At 48.5% G+C, this 22438-nt stretch overlaps 1 protein-coding gene across 1 annotated transcript; it reads right to left on the bottom strand.

Moving 5' to 3' along the window:
* Nucleotides 1-6046: 6046 nt before the first annotated feature.
* LOC135327810 (cystin-1-like) lies at nt 6047-21727 on the bottom strand. The gene is made up of 4 exons (XM_064508469.1): nt 21202-21727; nt 13471-13523; nt 7514-7589; nt 6047-6287 (listed from the first exon to the last, which is right to left on the bottom strand). Exons 1-4 carry the CDS (start codon nt 21439-21441, stop codon nt 6210-6212), a joined length of 447 nt encoding a protein of 148 aa, XP_064364539.1. The 5' UTR covers nt 21442-21727; the 3' UTR covers nt 6047-6209.
* Between the last annotated feature and the right edge of the window lie 711 nt (nt 21728-22438).

The following is a 22438-nucleotide window of genomic DNA, read 5'->3' as shown; positions in this document are numbered from 1 at the left end:
CCAGCTTTCTGCCTTTGAATGCAAGGTGACCCAGTTTCTGCAGTCGTAGCCTGTCAAGAGAGCTGTTTTGGAGCAGGTTCTCAAGGCTTTTTCCCCACAGAAGAGCGTGTCATTGTTGCAAGTGCTTAGAAGATGAAAAGATATCAGAGACAGATGGTCCTACTTCTCCGTCAAGAAAACAACTGGAAGAGAAGGCTTTACTGTGCAGGATCAATGTTCTGAAGAAATAATACAAACTTGCTAAGTTCTTCAGATCTCCCTAATACTTTTTTCACTCTCCCTGTGGGAAGACATTCTATCTGTCTGTTTCTACTACTGTTTTTCTCGTAGGATTTTTCTGGACAACAAGTTATATCTTAAGCAGTTCTTTTCTCTCTCTCCTCCCCACCACCCCTAAGCTCCTAATTTGTGTGTCCTTTTCCCCTTGGTTTGCTTACACTGAAACGAGTATAGATTTCATAGTTCTGTAGTCATCTTTCTGCTTTTTCTCATGAACCAAACTGTTGTCAGAGCAAAAGCCAATAGGTGCAGTTACATGTGCATCCTGGTGTGGCTGGATGCCTGGATTAGCTTTATATGTGAGAGAAGAGAATTTGTATGTGAAGAGGCTTTGTTAGCACAGTGATAGCTAAGCATCATCACACAAGTAAAGTTCTTTATACATACAGCAATTCTAAATCAATGTAAGTGAATACTTTTTCTAAAGAAAAACGAATGTGTACCCAGATGTTTTTCTCTGGTTTAATGTAACACTTTTTTACAGTTAGACCAGTATTGCTTTCTTGTGTGTGTATGGCTAAACACTCAATCTTTATTTTAATGACTTGCCTTGTCTTACTTGCAAACTGATAAACACTGATCAGTTTGTTATTAAGATACTGGAAGTGTGAATCTGTTCTTAAGCTGAAAGATGCTGTTCTGTGTGGGTGGGTGTCACCCATGCTGCTTGGTGCTTCCATATTTAGTGTGTTTCACTGCTTGAGGCTAAATCTCTCCAATTCCAGCACAATGACCTGTGGTCAAGGTTGGTCTGTCGTATTTTATAGTAGTGTGCAACCCTATTCCTGGAAGTCACCCCTGACGTCTCTGTGCTTCAACACTTGAACTGCAGTGGGTTGTGAGTGTGAAACTGATGGGGACTGAGCAAATCCACTGGTACCCCACAGGCAGAGTTCTGCACCTGAACAGCAGTGCAGAACTGCTTTTTTTCTGTTGTTTTGGTGAGGCTAGACTGTGAAAATGGTGCTGAACATACTGTGAATAAAGTAGCAGCACTCCATGGTTTACCTGTGATCTCCTGTGAGCAGAATCCTGCCCTAGGAATAGCATCTTACTTGAACTTGCCTGTTAGGATAAATCTTTCAACCACTTTTGAAGTTAATCTGTGAGCCCATATGTCTGTTTACCTTCCATTCATGTCTGGAAAGGCAGCTTAAATCAAGCAGACTACGGCCACAAAAAGGCAAGCTTTTCACACATGCAGAAAGAGTAAATCATGACTCAAAAAATGGCAGCATTTCACATATGGACTAAGGAAACAGCATGACAGTTTAGGAGAACACCACAAAACTTCAGCCATGTCTATTCACAGCAATTGCAGTTTACACTGTGGCATTGCTGTCTCTACAGAAAGTATGTTAGTACTGGGTTGTTTTCTTTCCAGACTGGTTTCTCCCTCTGTCAAATGCAGCTTTCCTGAATTTCTGCTTCAGTCCTTGAATGTGGGAGGAAATTGGGTAACACTTACTTTTTGGATGTGTATAAAAGGCCCTGAGCATATCTTATGTAACACTGTTTTAAAACTTCAGGAAGCCAGAGCATGCTCTTTTCTGGGAGGATATTTTCTAGATGGGAAGACTTTAGGTTTTGTTTTCTTCTTCGCAGTCTGAGTTCTGTGTGATTTCTGCTGGTTATTGCTCAGATAAACTCACATTGCCCTGTGCAAATAATTGCCGTGTCCTGCGTCCAGAATGAAAAGCTGCTGTGGCTAAACTCTGTGCTAACCAGCCTTGCTACATCCTCCCCTCCGCCAACTGCTGTGGGCAGCTCTGCCGTTGTACAGAGTGGCTCGAGAGCTGCACCTAGTTCTGCGGTAGTGGCACTACTTCAGCTGCTAGGAGTGCTCCATAGCACTGTACCACTGCTAGGGATCTGCTCGGACAGGGATCCCAGGTTTGCTGGGTAGTTGCTTCAGCTGCTGAATTAAGCTGTACTTTTGCTTTAAAAGTTTTTCTCTGGCAGAAGGAAGATGTGTATGACTGGCTGTGAACAGAGTTTAGCTGAAAGCTTAGGAGGATTTTGATCCTGCCAGGAAGCAGCTTGTGGAATAGCGTCCCTGGGGTGGAGAGGGGGTCACCCTTGCTGCTTGATTAAAATTATGGAGGAGACTATATGACAGCATGGACATGATGAATTGGGGAACTATCACCAAGTTAGTTGCTCTCCTGTGAGCTTGGAGATGGGATGCTGGCAGGTAGGCACGTGCCTCACAAACCACAAAGGTGTAAGCAAAAGGACTGCAAAGGGAAGAAGGACTGGAGATCTGAGCCCAAGGGCCAGAAGAGGAATGTGAAGACCTCACATCCTGAAGGGCTACAGTTAGGGGGAGTAGCTGTTCTGTATTCTTTCCAGCCATCTCACCTAAGCACAGATCAAATCACAGCTGTTTGTTTTTCTTACTCCAGTCTTCCTCCAGCTCCCAGCCTAATTCTTGAAGCTTTTAAGAGATTTACCCAACTTGTAGCCATCCAGAGGAAAGGCTCCATTCCTAAGACAGCTCTGTCACCAGCCTGTTTTCTTAGCTGCACTTTGGGAAAGAGTGAGCTTCACTTCTCAGGAGTTCCAGCTGGTTTTGCAGCTATTTGTGAAAGACTGCACATTTTTTGTGTTACTAAAAAAGCAAAACTCTGCTTACTCCTGTCTGGAGTAAGCTGGATAAGCTTCTACTGCAGTGCTGACAGCAAGAAAAGACATCCTCAGATTAAAAAAAAAAAGAAAAAAAGTATTCCTGTATTGTAGCTTCCAAAATATTTCTTTGCACATGAAAAACCCTGAGGTGGGTGAAACTTAGAATATGAGTAAGTGCGCAAACTGGTTCTGTAGTTTGGGGGCTGTTGTTTTTGATTTTTAAAGTTTTTCATTGGTTGGGTAAATTTAAAAATGACTTTAATGCTTGCACTAATACTTTCAATATCAGACCCTTTCAGCTGTAATCTTTCTGCATGTCAGTTGGGGAACCTTGTGAGCTGGCAGAAGTCATTAAGCTCAGTTATGGAGAAGTGGCAAGATCTGTTGATGCACTAAAGAGTAATTTTCATGATCAGCTGAAAACATGATCCTGCTTAGTCCTCTCAGCTTTTTGCCTCCTTTATGAAAAATAATAAGATCTATTTATGGATAGCCAGCTGGCCAGCAATGTTCTCGTATATTTTTTGGACTGGTGCAAAATAGTGTATGTAGCATATGTCTTTAGACACTTATGTACTAGATTTGGCTAGTGTGCATGGCCTATTGCAATTTTATTAGTGTTAGCTTAAAACCAGTGCTCAGCTATCACATCTGATGCCGTGTGTATCAGACAGGAGGATAACTTCTAAAATGATGAACCAGACACTCTCCAGAGTAGAATTCTAAATCTTTGGGGAAGATTTCCTTCCTCTGAAGGAAATACTGGGCAGCCAAATTGATTTTTATCTTGCAAATAACTGTTGTTTGATGACTGTTATAGCTTGCTGGCTACAGTGTGATGCCACCTTTAGGCCAAAGAGGAGTAGAATGGAGACAAAAAAAAAAAAATTCTCTGAAAAATCAACTGGCTGGATGTCACCATTCGCTACCTGAGGAGTGCCAGATCCTAAGTGATTTCCACAGTACAACTATCCTTGCTCTATTAGAGCAGTTAATTTTAAAAAGTTTCTTTTTGAAGAAGAAATTAGTCATCGACTCAGGTACTTCTTCAATATGATTATTTATCCGCAAAAAATCTAGTGTCCTATTTTCCCTGAACAAAGCATGCATCAAAAGTAAGGCTACATTTAGACTAGATAGTTAAACTGTGCAGTAGTATAATCCTAGGTACTGCAGCCTGCCTGGCCATCCTTTAGTTTTTGGCACACTGCTGGATGCAGCTTTGACCCCGTTAGGGAGTGTGCTGCGTCCTAGGCAGCCTGGGGAGCTGATGGCTCTGGTGCCCATTCCCAACAGGCAGCTTGGGTACAGTCACTGTGTTCTGGACGGTAAGGGACAGCACTGGTGGATGTGAGCAGTTCTGCGCCAGCTGGCTTTAAGGTCAGAGACCAGCACTGTGTGTGTCTGGTTGGAAGGTAGAGAGAAAGCCTGAGAGACAGGCCTCTGCTTTCAACCCCAGACTTCTTTCTCTCATCTTTTCCCTGGGCCAGTGACCACTCCAAGTGCATCACCCTCTTCTTGGCCCTGCTGCGTTCCCATGGGTGCTCCCTTTCTTTCAGTGCTGCTATTACAATGTTAGCTCTGAAACCCACCACACCTTTATTCTGAGTGCAAAAACATGCTTGTCCTTTGGTTATTTTGTGAGCTGTCTGATTTCATAAAGAAGTTTAGTGGTTTGTTGTGTCTAGTCAAGAGAAATTTCTTTCAGCCTAACAAGAATATGTTCAGCTTTGGATGATTTTTGTCTTTTAAAATCGGTCACTTTCTGTAAAATAATTAAAATACAGGCTGTACCTTAAGACAGTTTGAAGTGGTTTTAAAACTGTTCCCCAGAGTGGTTACCACATGCAGCCTCGGAGAGGAAAACCATCCTGGGGGAGGCAGGGCACAGGCAAAGTGACACTGTGAAGAGGAAGACTCGGGAGTGAAGGCCCTGGCCCCCTGCTGTGCCATGTTATAGGACAGAGCTGGCACCGTGCGGGAGGCCAGCTGCGGAAGTGGCAGGCCTCTTTGTGTCACAGTGCGGTGTGGCAGGAGCGGTGCTTTCCTTCTGCCTTGTTGTTTTACTGTATCGCCGGAGGCCGCTTGAGAGTACAGCAGCATGCTTTCGCTGCCTCAGAACAGGGAAGGTGCAACCATCTCCTTCAGGTACCTGCCCACACACACCAACAACCCCTGGGAGCTCTGCACAAGAAAGGTCCTGGCCTAAAGAAGGAGATCCAGATTGAATGGAAATCTAAAACAATATGAGGATTAAAGGCAAGACAATGTATGGAGAATCACAGTTGCCTACAGTGGCAGCATCAGGAGGTTTCCTGTGTTTTTCCTGTTCTCCACACAAGCATATTCTGTTCACCCCAGTAGGTCTTTGAGAGCTGCTGAAAACTCACATAAGGTATGTGAAATCTGGCTGTTCACTCCTGACACAGTGCAGAGAAATGAGCAGCGTTCCTGTCGTGACTCAGAGATAGTCATATGTCTAAAAATGACTTTTCCTACTGAAAAATAAAGTGCTATCATTTGAAGTTATGTTTTTCCTGGAGGATGGGGGGGGGGGTTCTGCCCCCAGAGGCACCATCCTGCTTACCCGAGCTATGCAAGGACATCTGCTCTGTTTTAGGAAGCTCTTTCTGGGTCACCAAGGTATTGAAGAACCATGGCCAATGTGATGGGAGCTCTTGGTGCTAACTCACAGGCTCCATGGAAGACTAGTTTCCTTTCTTCTGCCCCCTTCTGCCTTAGCTTCTGCCAACCATTGCTGCTGAGTGATGGGGCAGCATCTGAGCTTTCAGAAGGCTGAGGTTCAGTCTCGCTGAAGGCTGCTGCAGAAGAGAGAATTGGTGTGTGAGTACCCATGCCAGAGTGTTTTGGAGCAATGCCTCATTTCCAAACTGGTTTACAGCTCTGTATTCTGGTATCTGCCCATGGCATCCCTCCTGCCATCCACCATTTCGCTTAATCTCTACAGATATCATACGATGATTCACTAGGCCTCTGAGCCATGTATGGCGTAGGTGTTCCTGCTCTATCACATTGGCAAGGAGAGTCAAGTAAAGGAATGGAAGTTCCTCCTTTCGTAATGTGAGTAAATGACTAAATTAGAATTCTCTTTGGGGAAATAAGACCATTCAATGACAAATCAAAGTTCACTGGATATTATTTGCCTGCAAAAATAACAGTCAAAATGAGAGCCTTTTTCAAAATGACATTTTATGCCTTTACTAAGGTTACATAGAATATGGATGCATTTATTTGTTTCATAGGTATCAGGAATTACAAAAGAGAAGTCAAAATACAACATCTTAAGATGTGTCCTGCTGTTTCCTCTTGCATTTATGTAATATATGTGAAGACTTCATCTGATGTGTTTTATGCTTCATCTGAGGACAGAAATAAGATATTTTTCTACTTCTGATAATAAGAAGCTATTTATAATACATTAAGATGAAGGTAAAATAAAAGCAGAAATATTAAAATATCAGGCTTCACTGTCAGTGAGCACTGAAAATGTATTATTTTCTTTGGAGTTCCAGACCTTCCATTTTACTTTTCAGTCCTCTAATGATAAAATGTAGTGATTTTTCTTCTACACTAACTGCTAAGGAAAAGAAATATATGGGAAAGGTAGGAATGATAATTCTGAACACGGAGAACTGATTGCAAACAACTGCTCTACCATAGTGTGCAACTCCATCTCAAAACAGATGATGAACAGGTACAGAGGGGCAGCACTGCGGACATGCCTCCCATTTTCCCTGGTGGATCCATGCCAACGACCCAGCCGAGAAGAAATCTCTGTGAGGATCTTGCCCTGAAGGGGTTGGGACTCTGACTCTCTGCAGCCACGCATCTCCAGGATGCTGCTGTGAGCAGGAGGAAGCCAAGACTCATCTGTTCTTTGTACAAATCTTAGGCTCCCTGTTTGCACCCCAGAGCCTCATTTGCCTACACAGTGGGATTCGAACTCTTAAGTTATACTACCTACATTCTGAAATGGAGATTCACTCCCCTTTTCCTTTTATTTCCCATACTGGCAACCCTTCTCAAAGATACAGTGCCAAATTCAGACCTGGAACTGAGGCCTGCATGGCAAAAGGAGTGAACTTGGCCTATCTTTCTTAAGTGGCAGGAACATGAATTTTATGCAACAGCCCCTTAAGTGAGATCTCAGTTGAATGATTTTGCTAAATTTTTTTCTGCTAAGACAAAAAGGTCTTCCTCCAAAGCACCATGTCTCAACATGTAGATTCTAGTAAATCTTCACATGTAAATACCATTTAGAAATGAGCTCTTCAATATTGATTTACAAGATGTTTTGGTCCCTCTTCCAGCTGCACTGATCAGACTCAGCAGCTGGTGAGGATTCTCCATGTTCTCCGTCAGAATTGGTCAGGGAGGCTTTCTTCAAACGCTCTTCCAAGCTTCCTAAGCAGCTGTGTTGCCTCTCGTTCTTTACTTGCCTTTTGCACCTCTTTCATGCTGTCTCACTGCATGAGGGGTTATTTTGTTAGCAGTAGTTTTGCTCCAGCTGGCCCTCCAGAAACGTGCCTGAAGTTCTCATCATGTGAGATTAGATTCAGCGGCCGTACTCTCGCTCAATACTTGCCATGAGCTCCTCCTCGGAGTAATCATACGATATTGTGGATTGCCCCTCCGGCTTCTTGTTGTTTCCTTGTGAGCACCTGCCAGTCAAAGGAATGAGTTATTGCTGTTATGAGAGAAAATCAAGCTCTGAAGGCACAAGAAGAAACTTATTTCATTTTTTGTGAATGGAAAAAGTGAAACATGCATCGTTTGCTGAGACACAGACACTACAGTACGTCTATTTTTCATACCCCACAAACATCACTTGCTGATGTTTACTATCACTTGGCATCTATTTTATTCTGTGTCTTCATTACAGTAAAGCCTTTACAATGCTCCAGATCGAACTCCCATAATCCTTTGGTCAACTTTGTCAAGGCCTAATTAAAGCACTGCATACCTTTACGTTAATTACTAGTTTTAGGTTTTATGTGGAAAGGGTTTTTCTTTTGTATCAGACCATGATCTGTATGTCCTGTGCTTGTCTGCTCTCTCAAGAAGGTCAGCTATTACTGGTAAGAATGGCTTGCATTTCTAGTGCTTTGGTATTTTGTAGAATGCTGGGTCCAAAAAAGTGAGGTCATATGCTGAATTTGCTCCACCTGAACCACTGCAGCACTCCAGGGATTTGGTTATGTTTTCTTTGTCTTCAACTGGTTAAATAAGAGATTTCAGTTCCAACCAAAAAATGAACTTGGCCTCCTCAAACTGCTCTTATGGCTTATATTTATTTTCACATCAACATAATTCTCAAGTGAGTGATGTCTGATGTAAGATTCGGAAGAGAACTAGAATGTTTTTTCATTGGTATTCTCAGAGATGGTTTATGTCTGGTACAACAGAAATCAGTAGATTCTCTGCATGAGAATCTCTTCTTTCTTTGCATGAGAAAAAACAGTGAAAAGTTTTCTGCAGATTTCAACCACTGCAGTTCATGCTACCAGATAGGTCTATTTTATCTTGTCCTCCAGGACTCAAGGGAGGATACAGCCACATAACAGCTGACAAGCAGGTTGTGCTCCCTTGACCTTGTAAGGAACTGTAAGGCAAGACACCTGGGCCTTCAGCTTCATGCCCTGGAAGCTTGGGCACGTTGCTTCATGAAATGGGTAACGCTGAGGTGCTGGGCTAGTGGAGACTTGTGTTGGCAAATCTGAACTGTATGGCGCTGTGCCATGCCATGTGAACTGATGGCTGAGGTTCAGATGTGGGATACGGGCACTAGCCAAAGGCTTTATCTAACCTAAGGCCCTGACTCTCACCAGGTCAGCTGCAGACTCGTGCTAGCGATGCTGTTATTGGTTTCCCTTCTCCCTTAAAGAGGGACAGTGTTTGCCCCACTAGTTGAGCAAGGATTACCGTATAAAGGTTTGCAAAGCTGAGTGGACGCAAATGCTAAGAGGGAGTGCACAAGAGCGGAAGTCAAAACACAACGATTCTGCTCTCAGTGGATGGAACAAACGTCTCCCAGTTCTGGTATCTGTGTGTGCGTTTTGCTGGGCTGCATGATTCATTTGAAGGAACTTGGATAACGATACACTTCCATAGACCTCTAACTTGGTGGGTTCACTATATGGCCATCTAGTGATGGAGACCAAATAAGCAAAACAGAAATGATCTCGTATGGCAGGTGGTTGTCCAAGAATAGATCCTTTCATATCCAACAGCATGGTTCAAACTGTCCCAGCCAGTGAGACTCATTATTTAGCATCTGTTCACTTAGCATTTCTCTAAAGATGAGATAAATGGTCTTGCAGCTGAGATTAATTTGGTCATTAGCATCCTTTGGCAAAAAAACTGAGGACCTATCTGTCAGATGAAATCAAAGGAGCTGCCCAAAAGCAGGTAAGTAATGTAGAATCGAAGAAAAGAGCTCTGAAATGCTGAAATGTTTTCCTAAGGAAACTTTGTCATATATGAGTGATGCTTTCAGAAACTATTAGTCTTCTGTGATAGTCCAGAATTGTTCTCTGTGGGCAAGGGAGTATCCATAAGGTTTCTGAAACAGGAAGGAGTCAATGTCCCACTGTTGTCACCTCAGAACAAACTGGACCAATTTAATTGCATCTTTATGTTCTTATCTGCCTAGGACAGAAAGACAGAAAGTCCAGCTGATCCGACCTAGCTGTGTCAGTGCCATGGCCTGCAGATGTCAGAAATAATTTTAATGTTTTTCCCGGAGCCACCTGGCGACCAGCTGGCATGGCAGCTGGTCATGGGGGTTCCCCCGTGTATTTACATTGCACAGTGCCCTTGATTGCCAGGTCCACCGACAGCCATGAATGGCAGCACGGAGGATTTAGCAAGAGGACTCCACTGTTTATTCCTTCATTCATCTTCCTTGTTCTGACAGACTGTGAGCAATCTTGTTTCCACTGAAGTGAAGAGAGTAAGAAGCTGGGAAGAAGGCTTAAAATCAGTGTCCAAGAGCTAGAAATGTACAGCCAGAGTTGCAAAGCAAACTCTTTGTGAGAGTCAGGAAAAGGAAATGTAGAAATCTGACTTAAACACACAACTGGCACACGATTTATTGACTAAACTCTGTGCTGTGACAATCCTTAAACTAATTTTACATTATGTGATGAATTAGAAGCAGAGCCCTTGGCAGCTTGCTTGCAGGCCCACAGAAAACGCATTGTTTTCTCAGTGATTACATAATTTCCCACTGTTAATTATTCTCGATGCCTTGGTCTGCATGGTGACCTTTAAGCATGAGAGAAAATCTCCAGATAAAATTCAACCTTACTAAAAAATGCATGTGCTTTTAAAAAGCCGAAAGCAAAAAGCCCCCTACCATACAGATCCCAGAATTTAGCAGGAAAAACAGAGCCATTTTTACTTCATGAGTGAAGAGAATGGGGGAAAAGCAGGTTGCTGTTCATGTTCTTTCTACCATTGTGGCAAAGTTCTGTATTATTTAATACGGAAAAACAGAAAAAAATTGAAAAATGAGAGGTGCTGTCTGGATTCCACCATGAGGCCACCAAGCAGTGGGACAGGCTGCCTGGCAGGGCTGTGCAGCCTCCATCCTTGGAGGTTTTCAAGACCCAAGCAGATGAAGCCTGGAGCAACCTGCTGCTCCAGAAGCAGAGGAGGCCCCTCGCTGCTCTGATCTGTGCAGCAGCCAGGTCTGGAGATGGGGGGATTGCAATCATGTCAAAGTGCTGCCTGTTCAATACAACAGAGGGCTGTTAGACTTTCCAATTTGGAAAATAACAGGTCAGTATTTGAGGGGAAAATTACTCAAAACCCAGCTGTTCTGGGGGAGCGAGAAACCTGAAAAGCAGTAATGCTGAGAGGAAAAGAGCTAACTGGAAAGCATACAGGGGGAATTTGCTGCGCGACAGGACAGCAAAGAAAAAAAGGTTAATGCAACTCCGTCAGGATTACTGTGCAGACTCTTGGGTATCTCATTACTAAAAAGTTATTAACAGCTTGGAGGGAGTCTAGAAGCAGCAATAAAAATGATTTAAGGGGGTAGAGCAAAGCAATTTAGGAAGGAGGAAAGCAAGAAATGTGCTCTACTTCAGCTAAAGGCCTCTCTGTGTTTTAAGATTATTAAGGGGAGGAGGAATTTTTTAATGAGAAGACAATGAACTATGCAACGAGAAGATGTGAATGCAAAGGGCAAAATCAAACCAAAAGTGAGCAAAACCACCCTGGAGCAAGACGTCAGGCGTGGTGTGCCAGCATCCACAGTGGTGAGGACAGATGGCAGTGCCAAGATCCTGCCACGGGCCATGGTGCTGGGCAGCTCCCTGGTGCAGGATCTGGTGACGATGTCCCTAATGGGGCGGTGAGGGTGACAAGCTCCTTAGCAGAAATCTCAGGTAAGTGCCTAAAGATTAGGTGGGATGAATCTAGGCCGCTGTTCTTTATCATTTTTCTGAGGATGGGAAAGTCCAGGATTCACCATTAAAATGCCTTCTGAAGCCCCTGTGACAGAAAAAAGGGGTCAAAACGACACCTCGCTAACTCTACTAGGGACACAGGTGTTGGGAGCAATTATAAGATTATCATAACCATTCCTGGGCCGTATCATGCAGCCTGTGGCCTACTAGATGTTAGAGTGGTTCACAGAACAACTGTGGTGGGGCGAAAAGCGGCGCGATACCATAAAGAATACATACGGCTATATTCCCATGCACTTGGAAGGTACTTATTAGTGCCTGTTTTAGACGCTTCTTTGGTGTCACGCAGGGTCTTAGCCTGAATATTAAAAAAATAGCAATATATATCCCCCACAAAAACAGTGGCCACAAGTTTTCTGGAATCCCTCCCCCATTTGACGGATGCTGCCTCGTCTCTGCTGCCCTGCAGCTTTGCAGCACAGCACCTATCTCACGTCACTGCTCCCTTGGCAGATAATATTAAGCCTCCTTATCTAATTATTTTCTCCCTGCTTGACATTTATTTCTTCTGTAACTGGTTTTATGGGTATTTCTTCAGTCAGCAATCCTATCAAGGCTAGGCTGATTTTGGTGCTTGTAACATCAGTGTTTATCTGGAGTAACTCAGAAGTCTGAGACCACAGGAGTCTGTACTGTGAAGGATGAGACATCTACACAGATTAAACACCGTCTCTCTGGCTTGATGCGATCTGATTCCCTCAACAAAACTATATTGCTTTGTTGAGGTGCTCAAACATTTCCAAAAAGTGTCTGCATGTAGTTCTTGCCAGTAGAAATTGTGGTCCTACATGTCATGGTTGTTAAGGGCACGTCACGCTGCAGGGGCTGTGTTATGGGGCTGTGGGGTGAGTATAAAGGAAACGTTATGCCCCCACGCTATAAATGAAAATAAGCTCCTGGTTTGTCATCCCAGCTCTGAAACCAGTTTCAGCTGTTTTTGCCCACTGTTCTTCTGTTGTACAACACCTCGCCTGGGTATGTCTGCGCTCTTTTTGTAGGACAGTCAGATTTCCATTGGTGGCATTTTGTATATTGAACTCCCAGGTCTTCCCTTTGCCTGTCAAAGAGGGAGAGCGAAGGAGGTGCCTGGCAGGGGCTGACGGGGTCAGCGGGTGCCTTGGACCGCAAAGCTCAGCGCGGGGCAGGCTGAGATTTCAAGCCAAAGGCTGGGGAGCCCTCAGGGCACAAGCGCTGCTCAGCGCAGGGGCCAGCGAGGACGCGCTTACGCTCCCGGCGAGAGCCCCGTGCCTCGCCGCGGCCCCGCCAGCCCTCGGGAAAGCAGAGGGGAGCCCCGCTTCCCGTGCGCTCAGGAGACGAGCGGTCCCGGCAGTCTCGCTCGTGGCCAGCGCCGAGGGCAGGAGGGAGGGGAAGGGCGGCTGGCACGTGAGCTCGCCGGTCGCATCCGTCGGCGCTGCCTGGCATTAGGAGGTCACGCAGCCCGACAGCGGGGATTTTCAGATTAGCCTGCCCATGCGTGCTTCAGCAGGGACGGGGCTGGGTGACGGAAAGAGCTTAACGTCTCGAAGAGTCGCTCTTTAGCGTAAGGAGATGACAGTTTAAAGCGGTATTTTAAGCGTTTTAGTTTCACCTGGGTTTCCTTAACAGGCGCATCAAACTGCTCCCATTGCTCTTTGCTGCAGGCAGGTTTAGAGGCGCAGTGTGCGCTGCTGCTTTTGCTTTTGGAAAGATGATTTCAGGTTTCTTTGCTCTGACACCTCATGCAGTATGTCCCCCCTTTCCCCAGTCCAGAGGGACTCTCGTGTCTCTAAATGTTGTAGTACGGGAGCTTATCATGGGTTTTACCCTTACGACTCCTGAGGAGGAAAGAGATGTTCTCCTCTTTCCATACGTGCTGCAGAGCCCATAGGAGACCTGTGGGTGAACCACGGGAGGGCACACGGGGAGCTGGGCGCGCGCAGCCGTCCGTGGGCGGCGGAGTCCGAGAACACGTGGTAGAGGCAGCTCTCTACGCCTGGAGCCACCCAGCGCACGCGGCAAAGCAGACCAGCGTTTAGCCACGATGATAACGAAAGACATAAGCTGGGAAACGAAAGCGCAGGTTACTTACTCGTTGTCGACATTGTTATTCTCTGTGTCTCGCAGGCTTCTTGTCGATAAGGCCTTGAAAAGAACAAACATCAGAGCATCATACATTTCCATTATATTACTTTAAAGTTACCTTCATCTCTAATGGGCCACATCTGCAGCAGCTTACACCCCTGAGCAGCCTCGGTGAAGACAACACAGGCAGAAGGGAGTCCCCTGTACTAACAGCAGTGCTGCTAACTCTGTTTTAGCACCTGAGCAGCTTCAGGCCATGGAACCGACATCACTGCGTGTTACCTGATTAAACTTCCAACTTTCCTGTGACTATGCATTACACACATTAGGAGGTAGCAGTATAAAAAGACCTGGTAATGAAGGAAGTTTTGGGAGTGTGGCCCCAACTCTTTTCATCTGCCAAGTCAGTTTTCCTGCTGTAAAGCACTCACAGTGCAGCAGCCACAAAGCTTGCTGAAATGATCTGGTCTGGAGGTCAAAATTCACATTTCATATGCTGCAACCCTAGAGCTGTCCACTGGGACACCAATGTGGCCAGCCAAAGCCAAATCTAGTGGTATTTAAAATGGGCAGATGCTCAGACCTTGTGCCCACTTGAGCCCTCCAAATCAGACAGGCATTAAAATGAAACCACTGCAGCCAGGCCAAATGCAAAGTGCTACCGAAAAAATAACACTTTGACCTTTTTGGGCTTCTTTATTGTACTCTCATGGTGGGGAGGGGAAGGAGTGATGATCATGGCTTTGCACATTACTAGACCCATTTTGACTTGCCATTATTTTTTCTAAGCTGTCCTCCTTTTCCTATTGTCCTTTTTTTTTTTTTTTTCTGTGCAGTCGTGAATCTGGTGGGCCTGATTCATACAGGTTACTCTCATTCTCATGATGACACTAACAGATGTTGAACAGCCAATGAGCAGAATGAAGGTAAGGCTTTGGCACCCAGAAAGTAAAAGAGAAAAGTTGTTCCATCAGCATGGAAGAGAGGAGAAGATTGGTTTTTTGCACAAAAGAGGCAAAGTAAAGGCAACGGAGCAGTGTGGAAGCAACTGCAACTACCAGATTTTAATGGGAGGGGAGCTGTTTTCACTACACTTGCTGCGGCTCATGCAGATGGCCTGGAGTTGAGGCTTAAACTAGAGCTGGCTCAGATACTGTGAGGCAGGTAGACCCTTGGCAGCAAACTTCAACACCCACCCTGGTTTCTTGGGTGGGTTTTGTGCCACGACGGTCACCTCTGGATTCCATGCTTGAGCCGGTGAGTGGGACTGCAGCAGACACGTCTCTCACGGCATGGGTCGAAGCCTCTTCTAGCTGGGCTCCAAGTAGTTTCCATCTCTGGAGCTGGGAAAGGCATCTGCTTTCCATGTTCTTTCGCATCCCAGCTGCTTTGCTTAAAACTGCAAACTAAATTCCTACCAAAAACCTGCAGCATCTTTTGATGCCTTTCAAAACCAAGTGCACTCCTTTCAGAGGAGCCCCCACTCTTTGGCAACACATTTGTTTTCTCTGGAATAGCCCGAACTGTTCTAGAAACAGCTCCTGGGATCAAAGCGGCGATGAGGCTATGCGAGAAAGCTGACGGGGAATAAATAGAGTTCCCTTCTGGTTATTTAGCATCGTTTCTTGGCAATCTCCCACAACTGACGAAAGCAAGCCGTAGTCCTCGCTGCAATGCCAGGAGGGAAGCAGCGGCGAGCTCCTGTGGCCGGCACTCAGCCGCGCCGCGCGGCCCTCGCCCCGGCCCGCCGGCCGCCTCCTCCGCTTCCCTCCGCCGGCAAGTCACTGCGCTCGCCCTGAGCACTACGGGAACAGCACGGCCGAGCAGCGCTTTGACTCCGCTCTTCCCACAGCGGGAACCCATCTTGCAGCGCTTCTGGGCGAAGCCTGGGTTTGGCTCACATCGGGGAGGGGGCTGAGTTGTACAGTAGGTTGCCCTTTTTTTTTTTCCCTTGCGGCTGACTCCTCCGCACTACGAGCTGTACGTGGTGTGTGGGTGGAAGACAGAATTAATTAGTCATCAGGACAGAGCAGCTCCGGTTAGCAAAATCTGCTTCTCTGTGCAAAATTAGCTCCCACCTTCTCCAAGGGATCTGTCAGCAACAACACTTATTTCCCAAGAGGACGCCGCATTGGCACAGGTACATCGCCACTGACATTTTCATCTAGTGCATCAAGAAAAACTGTGGGGGAGTGAAAACCAAGGCAACTCCAGTCTACGCTTTCCCACCTCCTTCAAAATCTCCATGTTTCAGGAGCCGTTTCCAGCTCCTCCAAGACGGGCCAGCGACGCAGCGACTGGAGATGACCCAGCGCCAGGATGACACCAGCGGCTGGCAGGATGCGGAGCGCGGTGTGTCGCGTGGCGTTAGACACGATCAGACGCAACCCCACCCGCCTGCCCAGGACTGCTGTGACGTCTACGTTGCAAGTTCAGCAGATCATTAGTATTAGTCCTTTATGTGGGTTAATATGGCGCACGCTTGACAACGCTTTAATATCAGTGGGTTCCTAGCCTGCAGCGGAGCGGGTAATTGCTGGCCTGCTTGGCCAAGCCCCTGCTAAGAGATAAATGAAGTCAGCATCTCATTTCTGCAGCTTGCAGTCATCTTTGTGTTACTCATCCAGACCACAGTGTGGCTCCTCGCTTTCCACCCTGTTCCTAGCGTGGCCACCTCGTGCTGGGGTCTGTCGTGACCTGCAGCAGGGCAGCCCCAGAGCGAGGGCTGGTGTCCTGCCTCGCGCGTCGCTGGCCTCACGTGGGCCCAGGTGGCACCAGGTGCCTGTGGGATGGATGAAGAGGTTCCTGCCCCCACTGCCACGCTCCAGCCAGGGCGAGCGGTGGACGCCACGGGCGGACCTGCTGCCCTTCCGCCCCAGCTCCCCACCATTCCCTGTCATCGCACCCGCAATCGCAGGACGAGGGTGAGCTGGCCTCGTGGAAAGCCCTGTCTGCGGGATCGCTGGGCAGATGTGCTGCACAGCTGCACACCTTCAGCAGCCCTGAGCAGCCCCTCTGCGCTACGGCCAAACCAGTGAACTTTAAAGTACTGTGACTCACGTACAAAAACATCACAGCCTCCCAAACCAGCCAAATCCACATGCCCTATCTCGGGCAGTCCTGGCTCTGTGCTGGTCCTTGAACCATATCCCTCTTTACATGTGTTCATGCCCACTCCCACGTCACAGCCTGCCCCATCCTCAGCTGGGCCAGCCCAACTGCTCGTAGGAGCACCCTGCAAATCGGAGCTGAAATTCAAAACCCCTCCCTCGCAGGTGGATCCCGTTCACAGGACAGCTCAGATGGCTGTGCTGGTGCGGCGGCAGGGCAGCACCCTCCAGCGACGCGAGCACGCGGCGCGGGTGGCTAAGCCAGTTATCCCTGCCGAAGCCAATGTCGCGTGAACCCATGGCTGCAGTTAGCACGGGAAAAATCTTGCATGAGCATAACGCGAGGTGATGCAGGTAATGCATAAGCAGACACAGAACGGGAAGCCGAGCCCCAGCCGAATCACAGGCAGGCAAAGCACTGCGCGGCACCTCGCTCCAGCCTGCAGCAGCATCCTCTGGCTGGCGAAAGAACTGGGAACGCGCCGAGGAAGGTAGCGGGGAGGAATGTGGGGCGTTCCCACGCTCTTCCTCCCCAGCCGAATAAAATACCAGCTTTCAGCTATTCTGCGCATGCCCCATGTTTAGTTGAGGTCAGGAACAGTTTCTGGACAGAAGTGACCCACGCTCTCTGCAGAGTGACACTGGGGGAAAAAAACCTACCCAGGCAGCAGTTTTCTAGGTCCAGCTGCAACGCAGCTGTGCTGGGAGGTGACAAGCTCTGAAAGCGCCATGCATACTGGGGGGGTGGGGGGGGGGAGCACAACCAGCTGTTTGCTGGACTCTGCTGAAATTTTAGACTCTTAAAAAGAGAAGGAGCACTAAAGTTGGAATGAGAGAGACCTTTTGCTCGGTAAGTGCCAGAGTCACACCTGGAAATTACCTGTAGAGCTGCAGAATCTGAACTGCTCTAACTTTCTTTGGGTTTTTCATCGCGCCGCTCCCCCAGCCCTAATCGGAAGCTCCCGAAGTCCCAGATGTGAAGGTGGAAAAGGCCTTTTCCTAAGTTGCCCTGGCCAGTGGAGAACTGCTCCCTACATGACTGTTCATAGCCTTCTGAGCAGGCAGTGCGAATGTCTGGACTTGAGGGCATTGGTGACCATTAATACCAACAGGAGGAAAATGCTGAGACAAACTGCTAACAGCACTGAATTAGAGAGATCACATTTCTGTAGTGGGAAGCATATTTTAACAAGACTAGGCAAAAAAGCCTGAGTTCCTGTAAAGAACCGATGTGTTATGAAATTCAGTGTGCCCACACAACCCCGTACATGTTTGCAGCGTGGCCTGGCATCCGGCCCCTCTCGAGACGGAGGGCAGCGGAGCCCGGCCAGGCAGCCACGAGGTGACGCTGCACCACGCCGCTCTGCAGAGAGCACATTTCTCCGGCTGGGGAAAACAGGCAAAGCTTTGAAGGCTTAACCGGCGTTTTGAAAAAATACAGCAATCCCTCCAGACTACCACTAACACACCCTGTCTGTGTTATTCCAGGACTATGGTAGGGGTGACCGCGTTACTGTAATCATGTTCGGTCTCCAGTAAGAAGGAGCAACTGCACTGTGGAAAAAACTGTTAAAAGCAAGACCTTAGCATGTCTGCGTGATTTTCCATTTCAGGAAACCAGTGGTGAAATGAGTGAGGCCACGGCTTCTCTCCTGGTTTCCACAGAGAGCCGCCACCCTGCTCTGCGCTGTGGAAGCATTTGCAAAACCGCAAATATTTTTTCTGCGTTGAGCAAAGAAACAAAGAAATAGCATGTAAAATCATCTGCCTCCCGAGGGGGGAGCTGGAATCACAGGCAAACGTGAAAATGAGCATTCGATGCTGAGAGGAGGTGTGGGGTATGCTCCAGCCTGGGCTCAGGTTCCCCGCCAGGGTATGGATCCCAGCTCACTGCCGAGAAATGCTTTTACACTTCGCACTCCTAAGCACTACTTGAATGTCCTGGAGTTGGCTCAAGCCTTTAGATACAGCAGTTTCCCTTTCACCCGCCCTTGCCATCTGGCTTGACTGCTGATTAGTGTTGCCAGCATTTTGCTGGATGACAAAACGCATCAAAGTTCAGGTGCAAACACACACATTGATGCAAATCACAACTACACCAGAGAGCTGATCCCTTCTTGCAGGCAACCTCCCTTTGCTGGCAGCTCTTCTCTTAACCTGGCCCAAACTCTTACCTAACAGGCCTCGTGAGCCCTGAGCTCAATGCACAGGATCCGCTCCTTCACTGCTTATATATCTCATCTCACTTTTCTGCTGCGATGCCGTCCCACTGCCTTTCCTCCTCCCTCATTTTTTCCCTACTAGCTTTGTTGAACCAACCTGCCCTTGCTCCTTCACTGATACTCCTCTTTGCCCTTCCCATGGTTTGCATAGCCGAGTTGGGCAAGAGAAGGAAGTTCCCACCACGTGACAGCAAGTACAAATTGCTGGCCAAGAAGCTGGCAAGGTCAAGAGAAATTGCCCTCAAAACTTCTAGTAAAGAACTAGTGACGCAATGAACCTCATATCCCTTTCCAGAAACCTTCTGCGCTGTCCTCCTGGGACGGGTGGGACTGCAGCTTGCACAATGACCTAAAAGACTAAACTGCATCCAGTAAACAATCAAAACTTTGTGTTGTGAGCAGCTTCATCCTCCTACTTACAGGCTAGTGACTTCTTAGGCCTCAAGGAGAGGAACTACAAGCCATGACTGCTCTCCGAACTGGACCATGGCTACCGTGGATTCAAGGGGTGAAAATGCTACTAAGGAGAGCTTTAAGTTTGGCCAGAAAATGGTCCTAGTCGAAGATTTTTCTTCTGTCTTCGCAAAACACTGGTAATTCTTCCCTGTCTTTCAAACAACTTGTCCATTGCAGATGAGAGGGCACCTTCTCCAACAGCTCCAGCTTGACTGGGGCACCTAAGGCTGTCTGTACAACCTGGGTAATACCTCTGGGGCTGGAGGAACTTGCTACCCACTACCTGCTAACAGTGCACGTGCAGCCCTGCAGCTTACTGGGGAGCTTCTCGTTGCTGGCTGGTAGCTCTCCCTCTCCGCAGAACACAGCCGTTAAACCAAAAATGGTTTTGGCACAGCAAAGGCCAAAAAAGCATGCCTGGGGCCACCCTGACCACCACCTGCCCCAGGCACGGCTCATCCTGAAGTCACAGATGTGAGCTGTCCTTCTCGTGCCAAGCAGACAAGAGGCGTCAGCGGTGGCTGGACAAGGAGGAAACGTTCATGCAAAGCCCGTGACTCACATGATGGACAGCTTCGTGCTGCACCCACCTAGGCACCACTCGGCGATTTAAGCCCAGGTTTGTCAGTCATCATTATCTGACTACTATCTACAGCCATGGTATATTGTCTCGCAACTTATTTTTATAAAAGACGAGCCCTTAACTCCACGGTGGGGGCAACTTCACTGCCTTTTTTGATATGTATTTAGTAAGAATATACATCGCTTTGGAATAATATAATTACTATTTTCAAAAATTCCAGCCATGAAACTCACATGCAGAAAAGGAAGAAAAATGGACAGCAACAGCCTTTACTCCCCGTACGTAAAGATAAATGGGGAAAGTCAGTAGGACTATTCATACACAAGAGGCACTCAGGGGAAAAAGCAGTGCTGGACTTAGCTCCAGTTCTTGCTACAAGAGGGTTTGGAGTTAAAAGAGCAAAGAAAGTATATGCCAGTACAAGACCTCTGCTTTTCTATTTCCAAATCTTTCTTTCTTTCAGGTTTTTCTTAAAACTTTTACAAAAAGGGTTTTCATGCTGAACCGCCACCAAGTTTTCTAAAGGTGAAATTATTTTTTATCAAAGTTATCATTATCCTGTGGATATGGAGTTCGGCAATGGAAACTGAATAATTCTAAAGGGAGCAAAACTAAGGCAGGCAAGGCAGAAAGTCCTGGATTCTGAATATTTGTTTCCATTTTTAAATCTATTAATTGAGTCTTAGGGTTCTTGTGTATCTGCCTGGAGCATCATTTATCTAACAAACAGAAAGCAGCTTCCAAAGCTGAGCTGACATCAAAGATGCTGGTGCTTTTTGGCCTCATAATCAGATGATATAGATGCTGCTGTTACCTTTGGATTGGGAAAAAACCCATTAATCTCAGCTCTATTCAGGAAAATCCATTATTTGTTAAACAGAAAAAGATCAAAATGACTCTTTAAGAAGAGTAAGACCGTAATTGCAGTGGATTGGCAAACATTAAATGGCAGTTTTACGTTCATGTTTTAAAACTCCTGTTTGTAAGACCTACCAAGGGAAAAGCACGAGCCACACTTTATATCATAATACTGAGATATTTCTGCAAGCTGATGGAGGAAAAGAAACTTTTAGTAGCATAGAGAAATCTGAGACCACGACGGCCTTCTGTTTTCAGAAGGATGTTTTCCTTGAACTGGAGATAGAGAATGGAAAGAAGAGCAGCAATTAAACAGCCACAGGAACGACTTGCCAGCAAAGATAAAGACAGCTCAGCGCAGTTCAGATTCTGGCTAGGCAATGGCTGCAGCAGTCCCCAGCAGCTGGGGCAGCCGGGCGTGAGCCGGGCACAGTACAGGACGGCTCCTGCCTCGCAGCTGCCCCTCACGCGGGTTTCCCCGCGCAGCCGGGGCCGCGGCCGACACTTACCGCCGGGTCGGGCGGGGGCCCGGCGCCGCCGCCCGCCGCCGCCGCGCAGCGCCCCGCGGCCCCGGGCGGGGGCAGCGCCGCCGCCTCCTCGCACTCCGCCAGCACCGTCTCCAGCAGCTCCCGCTCCGCCGCCGCCGCCGCCGCGCCCGGCCCGCGGGGGGCGCCGCCGCCCCGGCCCGCCGCCGCCCCCCCCGCCGCCCCCGCGCCCCGGCCCCGCCGCCGGCTGCTGCCGCTGCCCATGGCCGCCCCGGCCCGGCCCGGCCCGCCGCGGAGGGCGCCCGCCGCACGGCGGGGGAGGCCGGCGGGAAGCGGCCCGGGGCCGCGGAGCGGGGGCGGGAGGTTTCGCCTGGAAAAGGAGGCGACGGCGAGCGGCAGCGCCGCGGCCAGCGGGTGCCTCCCGCGCGGGGGCGGCGGCGGCCGCGCAGGTCCCCGAGCAGAGCCCCGGCGGCGGCCGGCCGGGGCGGGGACGCCGCGGCACCGAGCGGCCCGGGGTGCCGCGCCGAGGCCCGCGCAGAGCCGCCGAGCCCGCCCCGCCGCCTCAGCCGGTCCCGCCACGCGCGGCGGCTCGGCGCCAGATGTGCGGGAGACACCCGGGATGACCAGCGCGCCAGATGTGCCGGAGGCAGCTAGGGCGCCCAGAGTGCCAGATGTGCGGGAGGCAGCTGGGATGCCCAGCGCGCCAGATGTGTGGGACACATCTGGGGCTCCCGGTGCACCAGATGTGCGGGAGGCAGCCGGGATGCCCAGCGTGCTAGATGTGCACGAGGCAGCCAGGATGCCCAGTGTGCCAGCTGTGTGAGAGGCACCCAGGACGCCCAGCGCACCATATGTGTGGGAGGCAGCTGGGATGCCTGGTGTGCCAGATGTGTGAGAGGCAGCCAGGACACCTGGCACCAGCTCCCTGCGGTGGCTCTGAGCAGGCGGATGCGGATGCTGGTGCCTGGTGCTGTCAGCCTTAACCCTGGCTGGTGCTTAGAAATCAAAGCACCACGAAGGTGGTATTCAAAGCAAGGCTACTTGCTCTAATATTTATAAAAAGAAAGGAAAAAATTAACACTAGCACTTGACATTGGTAGGGGAGTTTCCGCCACCACCGCGGATCTGCCTGGTCGGTGCTTTAGCTGGGCTGCCGCTCACAGGTGATAGCTCAGGTCCCTGGGTCACACACGTTTCTAGGCCTTGGAGAACATGAATGGTGGCTCTGCACCACCCAGAGCTCTGGATCTCCCAGACATGC

The sequence above is a fragment of the Dromaius novaehollandiae genome, chromosome 3 (genome assembly GCF_036370855.1).
Source record: "Dromaius novaehollandiae isolate bDroNov1 chromosome 3, bDroNov1.hap1, whole genome shotgun sequence".
Classification (NCBI taxonomy): Eukaryota; Metazoa; Chordata; class Aves; order Casuariiformes; family Dromaiidae; genus Dromaius; species Dromaius novaehollandiae.
This window is presented reverse-complemented; position numbering and strand designations above follow the sequence as displayed.

Excerpts from the sequence above, each read along its gene's own strand:
- LOC135327810 (XM_064508469.1), bottom strand. The coding sequence starts at position 21,441 with ATGGGCAGCGGCAGCAGCCGGCGGCGGGGCCGGGGCGCGGGGGCGGCG. Across the intron at positions 13,524-21,201 it reads GGCCCCCGCCCGACCCGGCG|GCCTTATCGACAAGAAGCCT; the intron begins GTAAGTGTCGGC and ends GTTCTTTTCAAG. Across the intron at positions 6,288-7,513 it reads ACTCCGAGGAGGAGCTCATG|ATGAAGCATAAAACACATCA; the intron begins GCAAGTATTGAG and ends TTCTGTCCTCAG.